Below are 20,252 nucleotides of genomic sequence, written 5' to 3' on the forward strand. Positions count from 1 at the left end.
GACGACCATAAATTGTACGTAGCGCTCTTAAAGTCGAGGCCGCTGACTCCGAATACCGGAAGTACATAAATTTTAATAATCTCGACTCGTTGTTGGATCGTATATCTTTTCAATATGAAAAGGCAAACCTTGCTGAGGAAAAATGTCAAGAGAGTGTGAAAAAATATGGGGTCGTTTGCTGTCTCTACTCATCTAAATACTAAATAACTTTGCGTACTAAGAGCCTAAATTTGACGATTTTGTCAGTAATTATAAGAACAGATCCCAATACATAATAGTACAGGACCCGCTTAATATCTGACGGACGAGAAACAAATAACAATATCCTATTTCGGCGAAGATTTCATCAGTAATGAATAATACACACGATCGAAAATTATCAAAGATGAAATTCAAAATTAAATCAGTACTGTATAGAGGAGCACTAATGGGTATTAATTCCTTGTAATTGGATAGTACCTAAAGGAGACCGCTTCAGAAAGTATGAGCACACTGGGTTAAACCGTTATTCACCCTCTGTGCGTGGGATTGACTGTGTTCATTTGTTTACTTTAGTTTCAGTGAGGGATTACTTGATTAAAATGCGCGAATTTTTTTCCGGAATGCCGCTAAAATATAGTGTACAAATACTGTAGAATTGTCATCGAGGTAATTGGGAAACAAAGACGGAGTAAGCGTTAAAGTAAGTTAGGCTGCAATCCAGAAGTTTGAGGAAAAGACCTTTTTCGAAGATCTTCCGAAACGTGGCCGTAAACAGGACCCAGCAAGTCCGGAAATCGACCAAAAATCAAAGAAACGATTAATCGGAAAAGTTCAGCATTAGAAGAGATTTGGTTTGAAGAATTATTGAGGGCGTAATTTAGTTTCCGCTAATTTTTTTTTGTTCACACAACTTTGATTTGACACGGCACAATACAAATTAATGTATTACGGAGCCAATTAAAAGTTTCCGCTAATTGTCAATAGATGGCAGTAAGAGTTGATCGATTTTGTCATATCTAAGATGTGATAAAACAAGCTGGAACATATGGTAAACAAACCACTTTATTGACACGTTAGTGATTTCATTGTGGCATATTATTGCCCTGTTAGTTACATTTTTCACTGCGACGAGTTGTTTGACCTATTGTGGTGTCATATATTTCCAGTTGTGTTAAAATGTCTGAATTTGCGCCAAATAATCGTTATTTGCGAGAAGCGTTACTTTTCTCATTTCACTCGAAGAAAAAGGCCACTGAAGCGCATCGAGAGTTAAAAAAAATTTACGGAAACGCTGCTCTAAGTAAAACGACGTGCCGTGATTGGTTCCGTCGCTTAAAAGACGCTAATTTCGAAGACGCTACAATGTCTCCTGTTGGGTACATTTTCCACTGCGACCAGTCATTTGATCTATTGTGGCGGGCCCCGTTTGATGTAAGCCTCATCAGGGTGTCCTACCACTATTTGATTGAGCGGTTTCCACTTGTTGATTATAGGCATCGTCCCAACAAGGTATTATTGAACGAATAAAGTTAACTGCCTTATTTGGAGAAGTCATCCAAACATCTAATGGTTGTAATATGTTTTTATCAAAAAATTGCTTCCTCTTTTGTAAGAGTGCTTCGCAGTCACATAGTAAATGTTCTGATGTTTCTTTATCTAGGTTACAGAAGCGACAGGTATCATCTTGCAACTTACCTATCTGCTTCAAGTAATATTCGCTTGAGCAGTGACCCGTCACAAGGCCAGTGAAGACACAAAGATCTTTTTTGGAAATATTGAGTAGTTTTTGAGTTACTGATTTGTTGGGTGATATGAATCTCTTCGATTGTCGAGCTGATTCATTATTTTTCCAGATGTTATCTATTGTTGATTTTTCCCACTTCTTGAGTTCCATTTTGAGGGCACATTCTGAAATCCCACAAAATGGTTCTGGTCCTATGAATTGTTGCGTTGATCCATTTCTCGCCAACAGATCAGCCCTTTCGTTCTCTTCAATACCACAATGTCCAGGTACCCACAATAGGTTCACTTTACTATTTCTAGCTGTCTGTTGTAGTAATTGAATATAATTCCAAACCAATTTTGAAGTACAGGAAGCGGATTTCAGTGCCTTCAGAGCATCTTGACTATCCGAAAAAATACATATATTTGCATGTCTACAGTTGCGTCGTAAACACACTATAGCACATTCAGTTATTGCTTGTATTTCTGCTTGAAACACAGTTGGCCATTCATCCATCGGTATAGATATGTTGACTCCGGGACCTGTTACCCCAGCCACAACTCTATTGTTCAGCCTGGAACCATCCGTGTAGAAAACTATTGAGCCTGGTTGAATACTAGGCCCTCCTGATTCCCATTCAGTACGACTTGGCTCAGTCACTTGGAATAGTCGTTCGAAGTTATACTGTCTATCCATCCAGTCTTCCTGAGTTAACAGCGCATTGATCTTGAAGTTTTTAAGAATACTTAGGTGTCCGCTAAGGTCTCCTTCAAAGAACTTTTCTGTCCTTTGTAGCCTTAGTGCGTTTTTCTCAGCTACCAATTGTACAAATAAATGCAATGAAAGTTTACTTAACATAGCATCTAATGCTTTCGAAGGCGTTCTTCGAGTTGCTCCCGTGAAGGAAATCGTAGCAAGTCTTTGCAACTTTTACAACTTTTTTTGAGCATATTTAACATTTGTCTTAGGCCACCATACTAGGGAGGCATATGTTATTCTGGGTCTGCCGATAGCCGTATAGATCAAGTGAATCATTTTCGGCTTTAATCCCCATTTATTACCAAAAGTTTTTTTTACTAATCCATAAGGCACTTGTAGCCTTACTTATTACTTTGTCTATGTGTTAGTTCCAGTTTAGTTTGCTATCTAGGGTTACTCCTAAGTACTTGACCTCTAGAGAAAGTTCTAATCTCGTTCCATTGAGAAACAAATCAGGGATTTTAAGTTTGAGGCGTGTGAATGGAATAATATTAGTGTTCTTCGGATTTATCGATAGTCCCTCTTTTTCACACCACATTGTGGTTAGAATAAGAGCATTTTGAAGTCTATCTTTGATTACGTGCTCATATTTTCCACGAACTTGAACTACCATATCGTCCGCAAAACCAATTACTTCAAAACCTTGCGATTCTAGTTGCGCAACAGCTCATCAACTACTATCAACTACTAATGACCACAATAGAGGTGAGAGAACCCATCCCTATGGGCATCCCTTTGCAGCCTTTACTGTGACTGTTGAGCTTCTATGATTGCAAGTTATTTCTCTTTTTTGTAACATTTCAAATATCCAATCAACGATTGTTATGTCGAAGTTACGTTTTCTCATTACATCTTTCATTGAGTTATGAGATACATTATCAAATACGCCTTCGATGTTTAGAAACGCAGATAACATAATCTCTTTGACTTCAATTGTTTTTTTTTTCAATTTTCGTTACTAGCGCATGAAGCGCTGTTTCTGTTGATTTGCCACTTTGGTAGGCAAATTGGTATTTATTCAGAGGCTTTAGTTCTAGATATTCTAGCTTCATAAAGTTATCAATAAGTTTTGAAGTAGAATACTTCTCTCAGGAAGTTCGGCTACATAGGAATGTAAAATGAAAATCTAAAACCGAAAAAAGTAAAAAATATGTCCAATTTCAAATGCCAATAAATCGCTTAGTATTCGATGGATTTCCTTCGTTCTTGCAGCAATAGATTGGAAAATCTTCTAAGATTCTTCCAAAATGCAGATAATTGTAATTTTATTATTCAAACTAATGTACTATTGAAAATAGTCAAGCCTTGTCAAAACGAAAAATTCGGCCTCTGATTGGTCGTTATATGATTGCTTCCCAAGCACGGTCGACAGAATCATAGACCTTGCCATTTGAAATGTGCAATTTGGCCTATATAAGATCCTGTTTCACTCGAAGCCGCTCATTATAATTCTAGACTGTAACAGGAGCAGTCCTCCCTCAGCAGCAGTAGTGGATACAGCAGCAGTAGCAGTGCAGCGGTTAACGGCCACCGCTGTGGTATGGCAACGGATAGCGGAGCGCGTCTCAGCATCAATAGCAGGGCCAGGTGATGCAGGGCAGCGGATACCTATGGCAACGGAAGCGTCCACTACTGTGACAACGGGGATAGTGCAGCGGTTGACGTTGGTCTCAGCATCAATATAAGCAGGGCCAGTTGATGCAGTGTGGCATTTTAGTGAAATGCTGTCGCTGAGCGATAGCAGGCACACTAGCAAATGTATCCAACGAAAAGAACGTTCTGGAGAGCTTTTCAGTGTTTATTTTCCCGCAAGGAATACTTTATTTGCACTGCCAGTGATAACGCAAAGATGTGATCGGCATCTTATCAGACATTGAATTAAACAACAAATTGTCCTTTTCAGGATGAAATAAAAACCTAATTGAAGAGTTAATATTTTCTCTTAAATCAATTTACACTTTCAAGAAATTTGGAACAGATATATATTTGGCTTCATCTCCGTGTCTCAGAACGTACTGAATTATCTTTTCCTTCAGTCATGAGCACAACATCCGAAAAGCTGATGCAGGGACAGCGGATACCAATAGTAGCGCATAGCGGCCAAAACATTAGCATGGCTACGGATAGCGTAGCAGTTGCAGCGGGTTTAGAATCGATAGCAGCCGATGCAGTGAGGCATTTTAGTGAAATGCAGTCTCTGTGCGATAGCGGGCACTAGTAAATGCAATCAATGAATATTTGACTCATTTTGACAACAGATGAGCCGTCTAGTTTTGAGTGTTAAATCAGATTTTCACTGTTAATTTTATCACAAGGAATACTTTATTCGCACTGTCAGTGATAACGCCAAGATGTGATCGGTATCTTATCCGATATTGAATTGAACAACAAATTAAAAAATGACTGACACGCAAGCAGCCGGATTTTCTTTCTTGTAAAAGTATTCTACTTCATCCTTGCGGTCGTGGCTTTGCACGCAACCCTCCTGTAATTTTTTTCCATCAATTTCAACATAAACGACGAAAGACTAATTGGTCTAAACGATTTTGGGCTCGTTTTATCCTTCTTATTAGCTTTGGGAATGAAGACAACACGAACTTGTCGCCAACTTTTTGGAATATACTTAAGTCTCAAGCATGCTTTAAACATTTCAGTTAAGCATGAAGTTAAACTCCTTCTACTTTCCTGAATCATGATTAGGCGAATTTCGTCAGAACCTGGCGACTTGAATGGTTCAAACGAATTTATTGCCCATGTAACTTTCTCGTGAGTAAAAATGCGGCTTGCTGGATCTTGTATATGCTCTCTGGTCGTGTCTGGCCCAGATGCACATCGGAATCAATCATGCTGACCGTTTCTCATCTATTATGTGATTCCAAGGAAGTCGCACTTTCACTCACGGCTGTGGAATCCTCCTCCTGGAAAGTGTACCGCTATCATCAGGTTTGAGGTTTCTGTGGCGGTGGAAGTGTAAGTTCCACTGTTATATTTCAAAGTGCTCAAACCATTAGAATGATCCTGTGATAAAACTTTCTGTAACCTGGCAACCACTGGAGTACTTTCGATGTTTTCACATGTGTGCCTCCAGTTTTTGCGTTTGGATATTCTTATTTTTTTATTATACATAGTAAGAGCTTCCCTATATGCATCCCACTGTAAAGTACGCTTTGCTCGATGGAACTCTCTTCGTGCCTGTTGCCTTAAATTATCCAATCTGGCGTTCCACCATGGAACATCCCTGTCTGTTGATCGAGTCCTGATCGGACAACTGTTATTATATGCTTGAATGATTCTATTTGTTACTTGAACAGAGACATTTTCAAGTTCTCTGTGTGTGGTTATGGTGTTTGCCGGGAAGTTTCCTTCCGCTAGTAGATTGAAATAGTATAGCCCCCAGTTAGTTTTCCTGGGGTCCCTGAACGTTTCTTTAAGAATATCTTTTATTTTGTATTCAAATGAAATGTGCCTGTGGTCGGATAACGATACTTCATTGGAAACATGCCAATTGTGTATTCTTTCCGAAAGGGTGTTACTACAGAGTGTTAAATCTAAGACTTCTTGTCTTATTGAGTTCATAAAAGTGAAATCAGTCCCTTTGTTACAAATATCTACATTATTTTAGATAATTTTACAATGTCTACATTGCCACACACCAATCGAAACGTTGAAGCACGAGCTAGCGGAGTGCCCCGGGTGATTAGCGCATGGGAAACACTACAGCAGTTTGAGTACGAGCAACACTCTCTTCGACAATATTGTAATACTCCTTAAGGACTCGACATTTGTCATACAAAGTTGTTCAAAAATATGCTTATCGAATAAGCTATCGGCTTGCGAAAAAAATGAACGCGAGTGATAATTTTCAGTCTTAAACATATTCTGAATAAAAAAAAAAGAAAAAAAAGGAGTGACCCGTTAAGCCATTTCCAAACGATTGTATGCTTTGGAAATGATTAAAAATACAAGAAACGAGGGTTCGCTATGGTTTGAGGCCAAGGGACGGGGGGTATCGTTTTTTCGCCTGTTAATAACTGCTCCAGCGGTGAAAAAGGAAGGGATTCCTTCATCGCATCGTGACGAGTGACAAAAAATGGATTCATTACAACTTATAGAAAAAAAACGGCATGGTTCGTAGATAGCCTCAAAAGACGAGCACTTTCATCGTAACGGCATTCGAGCTCTGCCATAAAGATGGGGCAAAATTGTACTACTATGTTTCGGAAATCAAGTTGTATTCAAAAAAGCGGGAACTTAGTTGCGCATTTAATACAAGACCCGGACGAACACATACGATTCGCATAGATTCTCTAGGATTCCTCACATTGGATTCCTGAGCGTCCTTGAAAAGGATTCCTAAAAAAGAATACTCAGGAATGCCCTGTATATGGCTCTAGGATTCTTGAAATAAGAATCGTGAGTGGAAATCCTCCGGATCGTGTTTGCGATTCTTTTCACGATTCCGTCACCGAGTTATAGGTATCCTGGGGATGGATTCTCTGCGTGTTAGTAAGGGGAGGCAGCGCATGCATTCTTTTAATCAAAAAAAAAAAAACATCAAAGTTGTATGACGCAATCTGTTAGAAAAATGATCAAGATATGATGAGACTAATGTCAAATTTGATTATAAAGCTCTACCAGAAACGCAACTGTACACGGTTGGTGAAAGAAAAATGCTTGAAAATAGGAGACATTTTTGCAGAAAAATTTGTGTTAGTCTTTCAAAGATTGTACTCCAAAAATACGCAATCTGCTAGTATTGCTTTTTATGGTAAAATTTGATGAGATTTTTGGTAAAAGGAATGTAATGTTTCTAGAGGCTCGCGGTACAGTAGGAAATCGACTATTCGACAAAAGAGATCCTAACGAAAAGCGAAACGACCTACCTCGTGAAGGCAAGGAAGGCGAGGAAAGTTATTTCAGCACAATCTAAACCTTTCGATTCGGGACGTTGCCGAAAAGGTCAATTCTACCGTCAGGTTCGTTCAGCAGACAATAAAACGGGTCGAACTTCATGTCTTCAAGATAAGAAAGAGGAAGCTCTCAACTGAGCCGTTAAACAGAATACAGTGGCCTAATTTCACGCCAGAAAACTGTACCTCGAGTGCCGCTGAAATGCTTCGTAATTGATGATGAGACGTACGTTAAAGCGGATGCCAAGCAGATGTTTCGGAAGAAGAAGGTCGACTAATTTGCCAAAGATGTGGCAGGCAACCTGTGGGTGCGGCATATTCAGAAAGCCGTACAAAGCGACCTGCTGTCTTCTTATACCGACCTCACGAAGGTCACACTCTGTTTTGGTTTGCTCTGTCATAGTGCCATTGCACAAAACCGGCGAAGGAGTGTTACGAAGCCAATGATAGTGTTTTTGTACATTTATGAAGGACAGCCTCCGTTAAATAGAGAAGACCATCAAAAATGACCAGGATTTGAAGACAGGATGAACGTGTGTCAAAGAGATGGCGTTAATGTTACACAGAATTTGATGGACAGTGTTGAATCCATGGTGCGGGCCTTTAGCCTAGGAAAGGAAGTTTCCACTTAAAGTGAGGTGACAAAAACTAGCACTGTGAAGTGAGATTGACAGTGAAGGACAAGTGAAATGAGTTTCGCAGCTCAGTAGTCGATTTTCCACTTTGCGACGTTTTACTCACTTACGTGAGTCCCGTAATAGGACTTTTTTCACTACACTTTGAATTAACCGTGAATTGACTCCTGTTTTAAGCACCAGTACCTAAGGGGCCATCCACATACCACGTGGACAGATTTTTAACGATTTTGACCCCCCCCAGGTGTTTTCTGTACTCCGCACTTCATATTATTGGCAGTAAGTGCTATTGAAGTAAGTGATACGCTTATCATTCCTATCCGTGCTTGTGTGTAAGTTTTTTACCTTTCCGTTTCAAGATTACTGCTCTACTATACCAAGCCTCTGTCCATCCTAGCAATATCGCCTAGTTACAATTCCCTGTAGAGAACTTTCATACTTTACTCACACCAGTTTTATTATGATAGGGATTTTTTTTTGTTAGAAGGAGTGTCAACAGAAGTACTGTAGAATTCAGATTGAAGGAAGGGTACGTGGCGGGAAGCCTGAGAATAAACCCATGCTTAAGTCCTTTGACAACCAAATGGCCTGATTCTACTAAGATTCGAACCCACGCCCACCTGCTTACCAAAGCGGACTCTGTAACCTGGCGTCTACGGAGCTCCCCTAACTGCTTTCCTGCTAACGTGACGTCTATTGCCCAGCCTATGGATCAAGGCGTCATATAAATCATCGAAAAACTATACAGAGGAAAATTGGGACTACACACCTTAACTTAAGGTTAATTATTTGTGATTTTTTTTTGTTATTTCACGAATTTATTTTTTTTTTTTATTTTGATATTTTGGTGCACACATCAGTTACACATAGTTATGAATAAAGGACATAAAGGATGTTATTTTTTGGTTTTACGAATCTTGGGATGCTGTGGGTAATAAATGTATCAGACGATCTTGGAAGAAACTTGGGGTCATTGTAGGCAATCGTTTCATGGACAATATCAGACTGTGATACAAGATATATCGGTAGAATACGAAGAGGAAAGGCTCTTGAAATTGGTGAAAATTTAGGTGAATTATGCTAATGAATCTTGCGGTTCCACAGTTTCACATAAACAAGCATCAAATTCTCTCAATTATGTTGTAGAATGGGCAGAAAAGTTCGTGAAAGTGTTATAGAAAAAAATATGAACTGATTTTTTTTATTTATTGTTTATATAACGCATAATAAAAAACTATTGAATAATAAACCATTGATCCATTCAAGTGCGTTATTCCACTTAAAATATTATAAGTTTCAGTGGTATTCAACAAAAATAATACAGATTTGAAACATTTCGCCTAACTCAGGGTAAATTTTTTTTTGCCGTGATAAAATCGAAATAGCACTGTATAACAGAAGTGGTGTCATCCGCTATAACTGACTTATCTCCTGTGCCCGCTGGAGGTTTTCGCGTATCCCAGGATGTGGACTGCTGGTGTATGGTATGGTTTTCTTCGACAATAATTCTACTGAAATCAATTCAAATTTCACGTTTTTCAACGTAATGTTTAAACTAAAGGTTGGATTATAAGATTATCATTCAAAAGCGACCTGTAAATTTACTAGGTTTTTAAGTGATTCTAAGATTGTGAAAATCGGCTTAACCACCTCTGAGAAAAGTTATTGCTCTACCTTCCTAGGAGAAGAACAATCGGAACCGGATTATATTTACGAACATCTCAAAACTAATACCTCTTAATATTCGTTCAATGAATTCTGATTCCTGTTACCATTCAACATTTTTAATCAAAAACCTCTACATTTTGCACACCGTTTTCCGCTGTTGCTAGCTTGATTGTTAGTCCCCTCGTGCTCTGGGATGTATAGTACACTTGCACCCAACAAACCGCCGCTAGTGGGCCTCTCTTTGACAGCTTTGTTTTGTGGGGGCCTTTCGCATTTTCACCCGCATACTCACCTACCCACCCACTTCTCTCAGAAAAACGATGAAAAGTACCCACGCATACACTCACACCGAGAGACGAACGAACGAACGTACGAACGAAAACGCAGTTCGCCTTCGCAGACTATGTACCTACTGTACGAAGAATCGAGTCAGTTGGACTTCGGGCACGGAAAGTTGACTACGTATTTCTACTGTCAGAGCACTAGTTAGTGGTCGCGTTATCCAATTTTTGTTCTTTGAAAATCATTTACAAAAAGGGATTAATTCCGATTAGTGGCACTTCTGTCGGTACTGTGAAACTGCACAACAGAAACTTTGGCAGGTTTTTGTTTCTTCTGAGCAACCATTCAGAAGTTATTCTCCTGCTAGTGGCAATTTTATCGCGTAATTATTCAATTTTGAGAAAAAAAATAGTGTGGGCTATCCCGTATTGTGGAGTGGTGTTATTCAAGTTTGCTAGCGATATATCGAGTTGAAAAAGAATAAATTTCGAAAGCAAGCTTAGAATACAGCAATAGAAAGGCTAGTTTTGTGGCTTATTTTGCTGCTTGTTTCTAGAGTGAATTCAAAGCTGCTGGATGATTTTTCCGTTCTCTTTTGGTTTACAACATCCGTGAGTCTGTGTGAGTGCTAGTATTGCCGAAGAGGATAAAGACTGCTGGATGCGGTTGTCACTTTTCTGATTACCAACACCGAAGTGTTTCTGTTTTCGATCGCCGTGTGTGACAAGTGTTATGACAGTTTGGGTCTTTAGTGTGTGCGTGTGTTGGTGTTTCCTTGTCGCAGAAATAGCACCAGAGCAGCTAAGCAAGGGGTCATAAAGGCGCAGTGAAATAAAGCAGAATCAAATCGCTCTCACAGATGTGGAAGGAAAATGTCGTCTTGTTTTGAAAAGTGATTCCATCGTCTGCTGTGAAGAAAGTGTTCGAAATAAGATCGTGCATTTCTACGGGATACGTGAATTCTGTTTGTTTTATTTTTTGTTTGTTTGTTTTTCTCTCTCGGCAAGCGGTTGCTCTGTGTGAATGAAAAGTTTCGCTCGCTGGGAAACAGATCCGTTCAATCCGGTCGGTTCGATCTGTGCCGAGGAGGAACAGTCGCGAAGTCACACAGCGAAATCGCAAAAGTGGAAGGAGTTCTGATATCGATTTGTCGCGTGTGTAGGCAGTTCTGGTATACTGGGCAGCAGCAGCGGGGTAGAGTGTACCAGTTTTCAAAATTTCCCGTGTTCTGTACGCCGCCGAGTTCCGGTCCGGGAAGCCTGGAACTCCGATCCAACTCGAAACCATAGGATCGCTTGAGGAAAAAAACAACGTCATTACGGAGACCAACGGAACGGCGAACGTCGTCGACAGTATGGTGAAACGGTAGGTGCAGCTCTTCAACTGTGATGTTTTCCTGCACGCGATGCACTTCTGAAAGTTTCCCAGAAGATGCGGTGGATTTCCATTTTTATAATAATTGATAAAACTTTATTTCAACTGATGTAAGTTCGCTGGCAGTTTGCAGCTGAATTTTAATATAATTTACTTTGTGAACTCTTCTAACATATTTCTTGTATGTACTGCACTTTTATGGATTCTTCTATCTCCTAGTCAGTAAATCACGACACATCAATTCATCCGGACTTTTCACATGCATCGCAGTATTTGTTAATCACGATTCTAGAATTGACAGCCACGGATGAAAATGTATCATTATGACTGCATTCGTAAATTAGCTTAATAGAGACAGAGCACCGTGTCCTGGCTCGCTGCATTACGGCACTCTGCCGGTGGTGCGTGGGTCATGAGCGGTGTTGTTTTCATAACATCGTGTCATCTGATAACAATCGTTAGAAAGCTGTACTCTGCTCATTTTCATGTGCCTTCTCACACCGTGGCCGCTGGTGGTTTAATTCTTTGTTGTCTGGTGGAATAATTGATTACTTCTCGTCACTCCTCAGCTGACCCAAGTGTGGAACGAGGATGTAGATCTGGTTATGTGGTTGTCTCTGTGTGGATATAGCTACAGCCATGTTATGCCCAATGCTTGGAATCGCAGGTAGTGATCTCCGATTTCGATTTATTTTGGGACTCTTTCCGGAAAGTTTTTTTTCTTCTCGTTTGTCTTTTGTGTCAGTAGTGAGTTTGTGACCTTATCTTGTTCTCTCGTCGTTTTTGTTAAAAGATACTTCCAATAGTGAGAACAGTTTCAACGCAGTAAAAACATGTTCGAACCATTTCAAGGTGAAGCAGACATTGGAATTTGCTAGTTCAATCCTGCAGCATTGAAAACTATTTACAGGGTCCAGTAATCGGATAGTTGTGGGTTTGTTTAGTAAAGGTGTAGAATAACCTGCACCATTTTTGTCAGTATTTTATACCTGAATTAACCCGAACTAACCCAAGAAGCGCTATAATAAGAAAAATTGTTTATGAATAACGTATTTCAAAAAAAAAAAAAATCATGACTGTAAATAAAGGTGCAATGAAGTGCTTGAATTTTTGTTGCTTTTAGATTTGAACTATTCTTAATGACTGGATAGAAATTTTTTTTCTGTCGCTTGCTTGTTTGAGAATAATCCAAAATAAATTTACTGTGTTTTGAGACCTAGGATTACTAAGGATGCAAATCCGATTTCCTCTCGTATCTTATGAGATATTTTGCGCAACTCCACAAAAAAACTGAAACTTCCTACAGATTAATTCTAAGTATTTTGTGTTTTTTTTTTCCTAAGAAAGGAGTATAAATAATCGAGTTTGGCTTATACTGTCATTTGATCTTATTTTAGATCTTCCAATTTCAATTTCAATATTGAAATATTTTTAAATAAAATGGCAAAAAAATATTGAACAAATGTACTTAGGAAGATTACAGTAATCGAAATACGTATCCGCTGTTACGGTTTTCCAATAATTCAGATCACTCTCAATGCACAGTCACAGCCTTGAACTTAACCGCGCACACATCATCGGTGATGCGATTCGATTTCTTTTGTAACCGGGAGGCAGATCCCACATCGGCGCAGTCACGAAACGCTTGTTCGCAACAACAAAGAAACAACGACGACGAAACTTCCCTGATGCGCTGAAAACTACGCCTTTCGACTCTCGCAGCGGATAGTTTGCTGGCATAACAATTATTAAACGCTCGCCATTAGGCCGTGATTGCCGGGACGTGACCGGTTTCCCAACACATGTACCGAGGAGGTTTGCTTCGCGTTCTCCATGGGCACAGAACCATTTTAGCCTTCGCCGTTATCGTAAATTAGAGAGGGATTTTCTGGATTTTATTATCGGAATAGACGATCGCTATTGAAAGCCAAGCGAAATCGCTGAGTGACGCTTGCAGACGTACACGTATAATTCGTTCTATTCGGACTCGCGTTCCCAGGCCGCTATCATATGGAAAGAACGAAGATCGAAGAAAGTCAACGACCAGCAACGCGACGAGGAAACCGTATGTAAACAGTAAACGACCAGGGGAAAGTCCATAAAATTGGAAATAACGTTGTTCTGTTCTTCAACTGTTACTAAATCGATGGCCCTTCATAACAAAATAGAAACTCACATATTACTTAATTGTAGATGCATTCACTAGTAAGTTGAAACGTTGATAACGTAATAACCGGACGCGCGCTGACGCCGGTGCGGTGATTTATGCAAATCTTGGTTGCTAAACGCTTCGGTCTTCGCTAAACGCTTCGGAAACCCAGTCATAGTTATCGACATAAACTGTGCGGCTTTCAGTTCGTTTTTCAAAGCAGCAATATTGCAAAGCCGCACAGACCGATGAGGCGGAACAGAGACGCCAATTGATTATTCTTCACATCCGATTTAATTAATTGAAGCTGCATGCTCGCGGCGGCAGTAAAGTGGACCAGCGGAATCAGCCTTTCATTGAACTTCGCAGATCGTTATCATGCGCGCACCAGAGGCTGGCCCCACAGAGACCGAAGTTGATTGTTGTTGCTCTGATCGTCCGCTCCCAATTTCAATTGCGGCACCATGGAAGCAAGATACGTCCCGGGCATAAAACTCGAACCATTCTCTTAGTGCTGGAAGTTTTCCTTGTAAATCTAAACAAAACAATACGCCACTGAACAAACGGGAACCGAACGGGAAAAATAAAAATATCCAGCATCCGGTTTAACACTTTAATTGAATGCGTCAACGACAGCTCGACGCTGCTTCGGATTCGGTTTTACGAGGTCACAATTGGTTTTCGAGCTTTTCGTTTTGTGCTGATTCGTTCCACCAGGAGCTCTTTTCGAATTTGTTATACTGTGATTAACAACAGCAATGTAAAAAGAAGTAGAAGAAATTTAAACAAAAATTGTTCAGTGTAATCTTGGCAAACTTATCTATTAAAACTATAAGTAGCATAATCCATAATCATAATCGTACGGCGCAATATCTGAGGAATATGGCGGGTGAGGTAAGACAACCACTCGTGCGTTTCTACGTAAGTTTTAACGACTTTAGCAGTATGAGGCCGAGTGTTATAAGTGTCATATAATAAAATCACTTTTTTGTGCCTCTGCTTGTTTTTTCGCGCAGTGCTCGGCTTGACATCAATCGAAGTCGTTACCGATCCCCATTGATGGTTTCGTTAGGTTTCAATAGTTCATAATAAAATACGCCGATCTAGTTTCACCAAATATAGGGCGATTTTTTAAGAATTTGGGTTTACTTTAAAAAAAAATCGCATAAAAATTAAACAAAACTGTATGAAATCTTTATTTGAGCCGATGACTTGGTTTATGCCATTTACTTTTTGAAGATAATTTCATTTAAATGTTGGCCATGGCTACGTTTTAAATGGTCCATACGAAAAGTCCAATTTTGGGTCACTTTTTCGAGCATTTCGGCTGGTATCTCGCGAATAACACGTGTAATGTTGTCTTCTAAGGCTGGAATTGTTGTTGGCTTATCCGCATAGACGAGAGACTTAACGTAGCTCCACAAAAAATAATCTAGCGGTGTTAAATCGCATGATCTAGGCGGCCAGTTCACCGGTCCATTTCGTGAGATGAATTGCTAACCGAACTCATTACGCAATATGTCCATTGATTCGCGCGATGTGTGGCACGTTGCTCCGTTTTGCTGAAACCACATGTCAACAAGACCCAACTCTTCCACTTCCGACAGCAAAAAAATCAGAAATCATCGCGCGATAGCGAGCGTCATTGACCGTAACGTTACGATTTTGATCATCTTTGAAGAAGTACGGACCCATGATGCCTCCAGCGTGTAAACCGCACCAAACCGTGCATTTTTCTGGGTGCATTGGCGATTCTTGTATTGCCTCTGGTTGCTCTTCGATCCAAATGCGGCAATTTTGCTTATTAACATACCCATTTAACCAGAAATGAGCTTCATCATTGAACACAATTTTTCGGTAAAAAGCGGATTTTCGGCAAGTTGTTCTAAGGCTCATTCACCAAAAATTCGACGCTGCGGCAAGTCGTGCGGCTTCAATTCTTGTACGAGCTGTATTTTGTAAGGCTTTACACCAAGATCCTTTCGTAAAATCTTCCATGTAGTCGAATAACACAAGCCCAATTGCTGCGAACGGCGTCGAATTTACATTTCACGGTCTTCCACTAAACTGGCTGATACAGCAGCAATATTTTCTTCTATACGCACTCTATGTATACGTGTTGGTGTGTTTATGTCCAACAGATTAAACCTGGTTTGAAGTTTCGTCACAATAGCTTAAATAGCTTGCTCAGTAGGTTGATTATGACGACCACAAAATGGTCGTAATGCGCGAAAAACATTTTTCACAGAGGACGAATTTTGGTAATAATATTCGATTATTTGTAAGCGTTGTTCAGGCGTAAGTCTGCTCATGGTGAAATGGCAAACCAAACTGGGTACATTAGACTTTGACAGCTGTCAGGATTCCCGCGTGAACTGTTAAATCTGAATACACGAAAAACCAAATAGCAAAAAAATCACCCTTTATATATAATCAAATCAGAGAACAAAAATGTTTTATATATATATTTCATAAATGATTTGTTGTTTTCGACTACAGTAGAAGAATTTTATTTTTGATTTATCACCCTAGAAGTCAGAAAACACATTTCTTACGAAAAAAACTACATTTCTTGTATTTATTCCTGTTGTAATTGCAGTCAAATGTGAAGAAAAATCATTTGAAAAAATTATAAAAGCATATGTTGATTTGTCAACATGTTTGTATTTGATTTCTCAAATGTTTAAAAATTTTTTTTTTTATTTTTTCTAATTTTTTTGATTTTTGAATTTTTTTTTATTCAGGTATTTTTATTTTTTTTTAATTTTAAAACTTGTTACACAATTTTCAAAATTAATTTTTTATATTTTTTCCTATTTTTTCCCTTTATTATCATGCGTAACGTATTTTATAGATATTCTCTTACGATATATTAGCTCTAGATAAGTCATATCTGGAATTCATGGAAAAATTTTTTTTGCTTCTAAATATAATCGAGTCTAAAATTATATATAATCGAATCATATATAATCGAGTCAATATATAATGGAGTCTCTATATAATCGAGTCCGACCTGTAATTGATTCACTATTTATTCTATATTTACCATTCTTCATTGTTTATTCTTCATTTCTAATTTTTTTAACCATACATCAGCCTTCCCAAATCATTCTATAAATTTATTTCTTCATTCTTAAATTTTTTCTCTACATTCTTTGTTTCTTTTCTTCATATTTTATTTCCACATTTCATCTCTGTTTTAGTCCTACATCCTCTATTTCTTTTACTTCATTATCAATTTTTTCCAATTCTCATTATTCATTTTCCGATTCTTATTCTTTCTCCATTCTCTATTTTTTAATTTGCATTATTTATTTTTATTGTTCATATCTCGTTGTCTATTTATTTCTTCTTAATCTTTCAGTCCTTACATTCTTCTTGATTCTTCGTGTTCTATATTCCATTCTTTCTATTTCTTCTTAATTATTACTTCATTTTCATTGTCAGCACCCCGATAATCGCCAACATTATGCAGGGAGCATTTCTCGCTGAAACCGTCCCACTGGGGACATGAAGTCTTTAAGAAACGATATTTTTGTGTTTAAATGATAGAAAATAGTGAAAAAATGAGAAAACCACTTTGGTTAGTTCATATTGATGGACCTCTCGGGCACAAATCGGTTAAATGGTTTTTACAGAAATTGATTTTTGAGTAATTTTTGATCTTTTAATTGATTTATTTCTCTGGAAGTTGTCATTGAACCCCCTGCAACCAACACATCGTTTACAAGAGGAATGATAGAGCTTTCATTTGAAGCAGAAAAAAATTGGCCGCCATCTTGGATCTCGCCGCCATTTTGGATTTCATCAGAAAAACGTGTTTTTGAGCAAGTTCGCAACCACCGATTTTAAATTTGACTTCACCATTGGGAAGCTGAGACAAAATGCTTTAAGATACATTCGAAACATTAGTTGAGCATTGAGGTAAGCTTGTTATTCTGGTCACTTTTCAAAATCGAGCATCAAGCAGTTCAACGCATGACGCGCGGCCAATATCAAATCAACGCAATATGCTGAGCCTGTGGTGGTATACCATACCTAAGTTTGTTGATAGTAGTTTAATGCATGAAAACAACAGTATATAACAGGAGCAAAAACAACATCTTACATTAATTTGTTTAATTACTAAACACGCGAAAACTATCCTCCGCACAGGGAACTAAACTTTGTTCTAGCCAAATAAACGTTGTTAGCTTGATCACAGATTACGTTACACTCAAGGAGGAGCGAGCTCCCACATTAAACAATGTGAATGCAGTGAAAAGGGGTCAAAGATACGAGTTTTTGCTTTACGTTATTTGTGAACAGACCCAAAGTCACACAGGTATTGGGTCATTTATATTTCACGTGGACAATTTGGGGGAGGGGAGGGGTGTGATGTCTACGGTCCATACAAAATTTTGAGAATTTATATGAGCATTATATTCTATATTTTCATATTCTCTTTATTTCATTATTCATATTACGGTAATTCTATAAATACGTTTCGTTAATTCTATATTTTCATACCCTCAATTTTTATTCCTAATTTTTTAATATTTTATCCGCTTTTTGTTTTTCATATATAATCTTTTATTATTCTCTATGCTTATTTTTTACTCTTTATTCTCCATCTTCATTCTTTTTTTTGCATGTTACTTTTCGAAACTCATCGTCTATTCCTAGTTTTGTTCATTTATCATGCTTCTTCTGTCATTTACCATACTTTCACAACTTTCATTCTTTATTCTTCAGTTACATTATTTTACATATTTGATTCTTCATTCTTTATTTTAAATTTTTTGTAACTCATCCTTCATTTTTCATCCTTTCATTTCACATTATTTATTTTGATGCTTAGTTCCTCAATTCTTATACTTGATCTTTTTTTATTCTCAATTCTTAATCTGGCTATTTTTCGTCCTAAATTTTCTATGTACTATACTCTTTTCTACACGGTTTTTACGTGGATTTCGCAAATTGTTGATTCTTCATTTTTTGATTTTATCCTATCATTTTTTTTTGTTCTTCATTCTGTTCTTTTCAATTTCATGCTTCATTTTGTATCATAATTTATTTATTATAATCATTTTATTTTCATATTCCATTCTTTGTTCCCATTTCTTTATTCTTTAGTCATTATTCTTGTTTCTTCGTTCTTCATTCTTCATTCTCATTTCTTGATTCTTCATTTTTCATGAATTTCTTTTTTCTATGATTTTCGATTATTTTTTTCTTTTATTTTTTAAATTCTTTACTTAGTTCTGCATTATTTTCTCATTCTTTATTCATTAATTTTCATTGTACCCGGACGAACACATAAGATTCGCATGGATTCCCTAGGATTCCTCTCATTAGAATCGTGAAGCGTCCTCGATAAGGAATCCTGAAAAAGGAATCCTCAGGAATGCCCTGTCTATGGGGTTAGGATTCTTCAATGAGAATCGTGTAATGAGAATCTTTCAGATGCCGCAGGATTCCTCACATTGGAATGGTGAATCATCTTTGATAAGGAATCCTAAAAAGGAATACTCAAGACTGCCCTGACTATGGGATTTTTGAATGAGAATCGTGTAATGAGAATCCGTCGGATTCCCAAGGATTCCTCATATAGAAACCATGAAGCATCCTTGATGAGGAATTCTGAAAAAAGTATCCTCAGGAATGCCCTGTATATGGTGCTAGGATTCTTGAATGAGAATCGTGCAATGAGAATCCTTCATATTCCATAGGATTCCTCACATTGGAATCGTGGATCGTCCTTGATAAGGAATCCTGAAAAGGAATCCTCAAGACTGCCCTGTCTATGAAGTTAGGATTCTTGAATGAGAATCGTGTAATGAGAATCTTTCGGATTCCCTAGGATTCCTCACATTGAAATCGTGAAGCATCCTTGATGAGGAATTCTGAAAAAGGAATCCTCAGAAATGCCCTGTCTATGGGGCTAGGATTCTTGAAGGAGAATCATGCTAGGAGAATTCTTAGGATACGAACCGTTATGTGCTCGACGGGGTGGGGTTCTTGGGTACCCCAAATTCAAGTACTTGTAACTTTTGCAATTTTCATTCGATATTTGATACTTGATTTGATACTTGTAGCATCAAAAGATTCAGTAACTTATCTACTTTCAAATCAGCGTTAGCAGTGCCCCGGAAAAAATCTCTCGTAGCCGGATATCCGGTTTGTCAGGGATATATTCCGACACTGGGGAATTATATGTATATTTAAACAAAATCTTACAATTAATGGTTCAAAGTTCTTAAAATTACTTCCAGTGGCCATTTGATAGCTTTTGAGTGTTTGAGCAATATGGCTTTAAAATGTTCCTTCCGGAATAGATTCCAGAGAGGCTTCTATTGCCGATAGAAACCATTAAATAAAACAAGGTTGAATACCATTCAAGATGAGTATTACGACCTCAGACGCCATTTTGATTTCCTTAATGGTGACTACCGGTGTCTTCAAAATAACAAAATCTGGCCGAATACCGTCCAAAATGAGTATTTCCGGATGCGTTATGATGCGCAGAGACCGGTGATTTCCAGACGCCAGACGCCATTTTGAACTCAATATAGTGACTTCCGGTTTCTGGAAAAGGCCAAAAATGTCCGAATATCACCCGATATGGGTATTTTCGGAATCGGGATTATTTCAATTCAACATGGCGTCTGAGGTCGTTTTCCGGTCTAGGGGCATCATCCGAATATACCAATATTGGATAATATTTAACCTTGTTTTGTAAAATTGTTTCTATGGCCACCAGGAGCCACTGTGGGAACTATTCCGGAAGG

At 38.3% G+C, this 20,252-nt stretch overlaps 1 protein-coding gene across 3 annotated transcripts in view; it reads left to right on the forward strand.

The window, feature by feature from the left end:
- The first annotated feature begins 10,082 nt into the window (after positions 1-10,082).
- LOC129718603 (protein pellino) overlaps positions 10,083-20,252 on the forward strand; it is a 70,862-nt gene continuing 60,692 nt past the window's right edge. Inside the window, exons 1-2 of one of the 3 annotated variants that reach the window (XM_055669529.1) lie at positions 10,083-10,162; positions 10,516-11,324. In XM_055669529.1, the coding sequence (XP_055525504.1) occupies positions 11,314-11,324 (11 nt within the window). In that variant the 5' untranslated portion in view covers positions 10,083-10,162; positions 10,516-11,313. Of the gene's footprint in view, positions 10,342-10,515; positions 11,325-20,252 lie in introns of all 3 variants that reach the window. The other 2 variants (XM_055669527.1, XM_055669528.1) reach the window with 2 other exon arrangements.

This window comes from Wyeomyia smithii, chromosome 1 (genome assembly GCF_029784165.1).
Source record: "Wyeomyia smithii strain HCP4-BCI-WySm-NY-G18 chromosome 1, ASM2978416v1, whole genome shotgun sequence".
NCBI lineage: Eukaryota > Metazoa > Arthropoda > Insecta > Diptera > Culicidae > Wyeomyia > Wyeomyia smithii.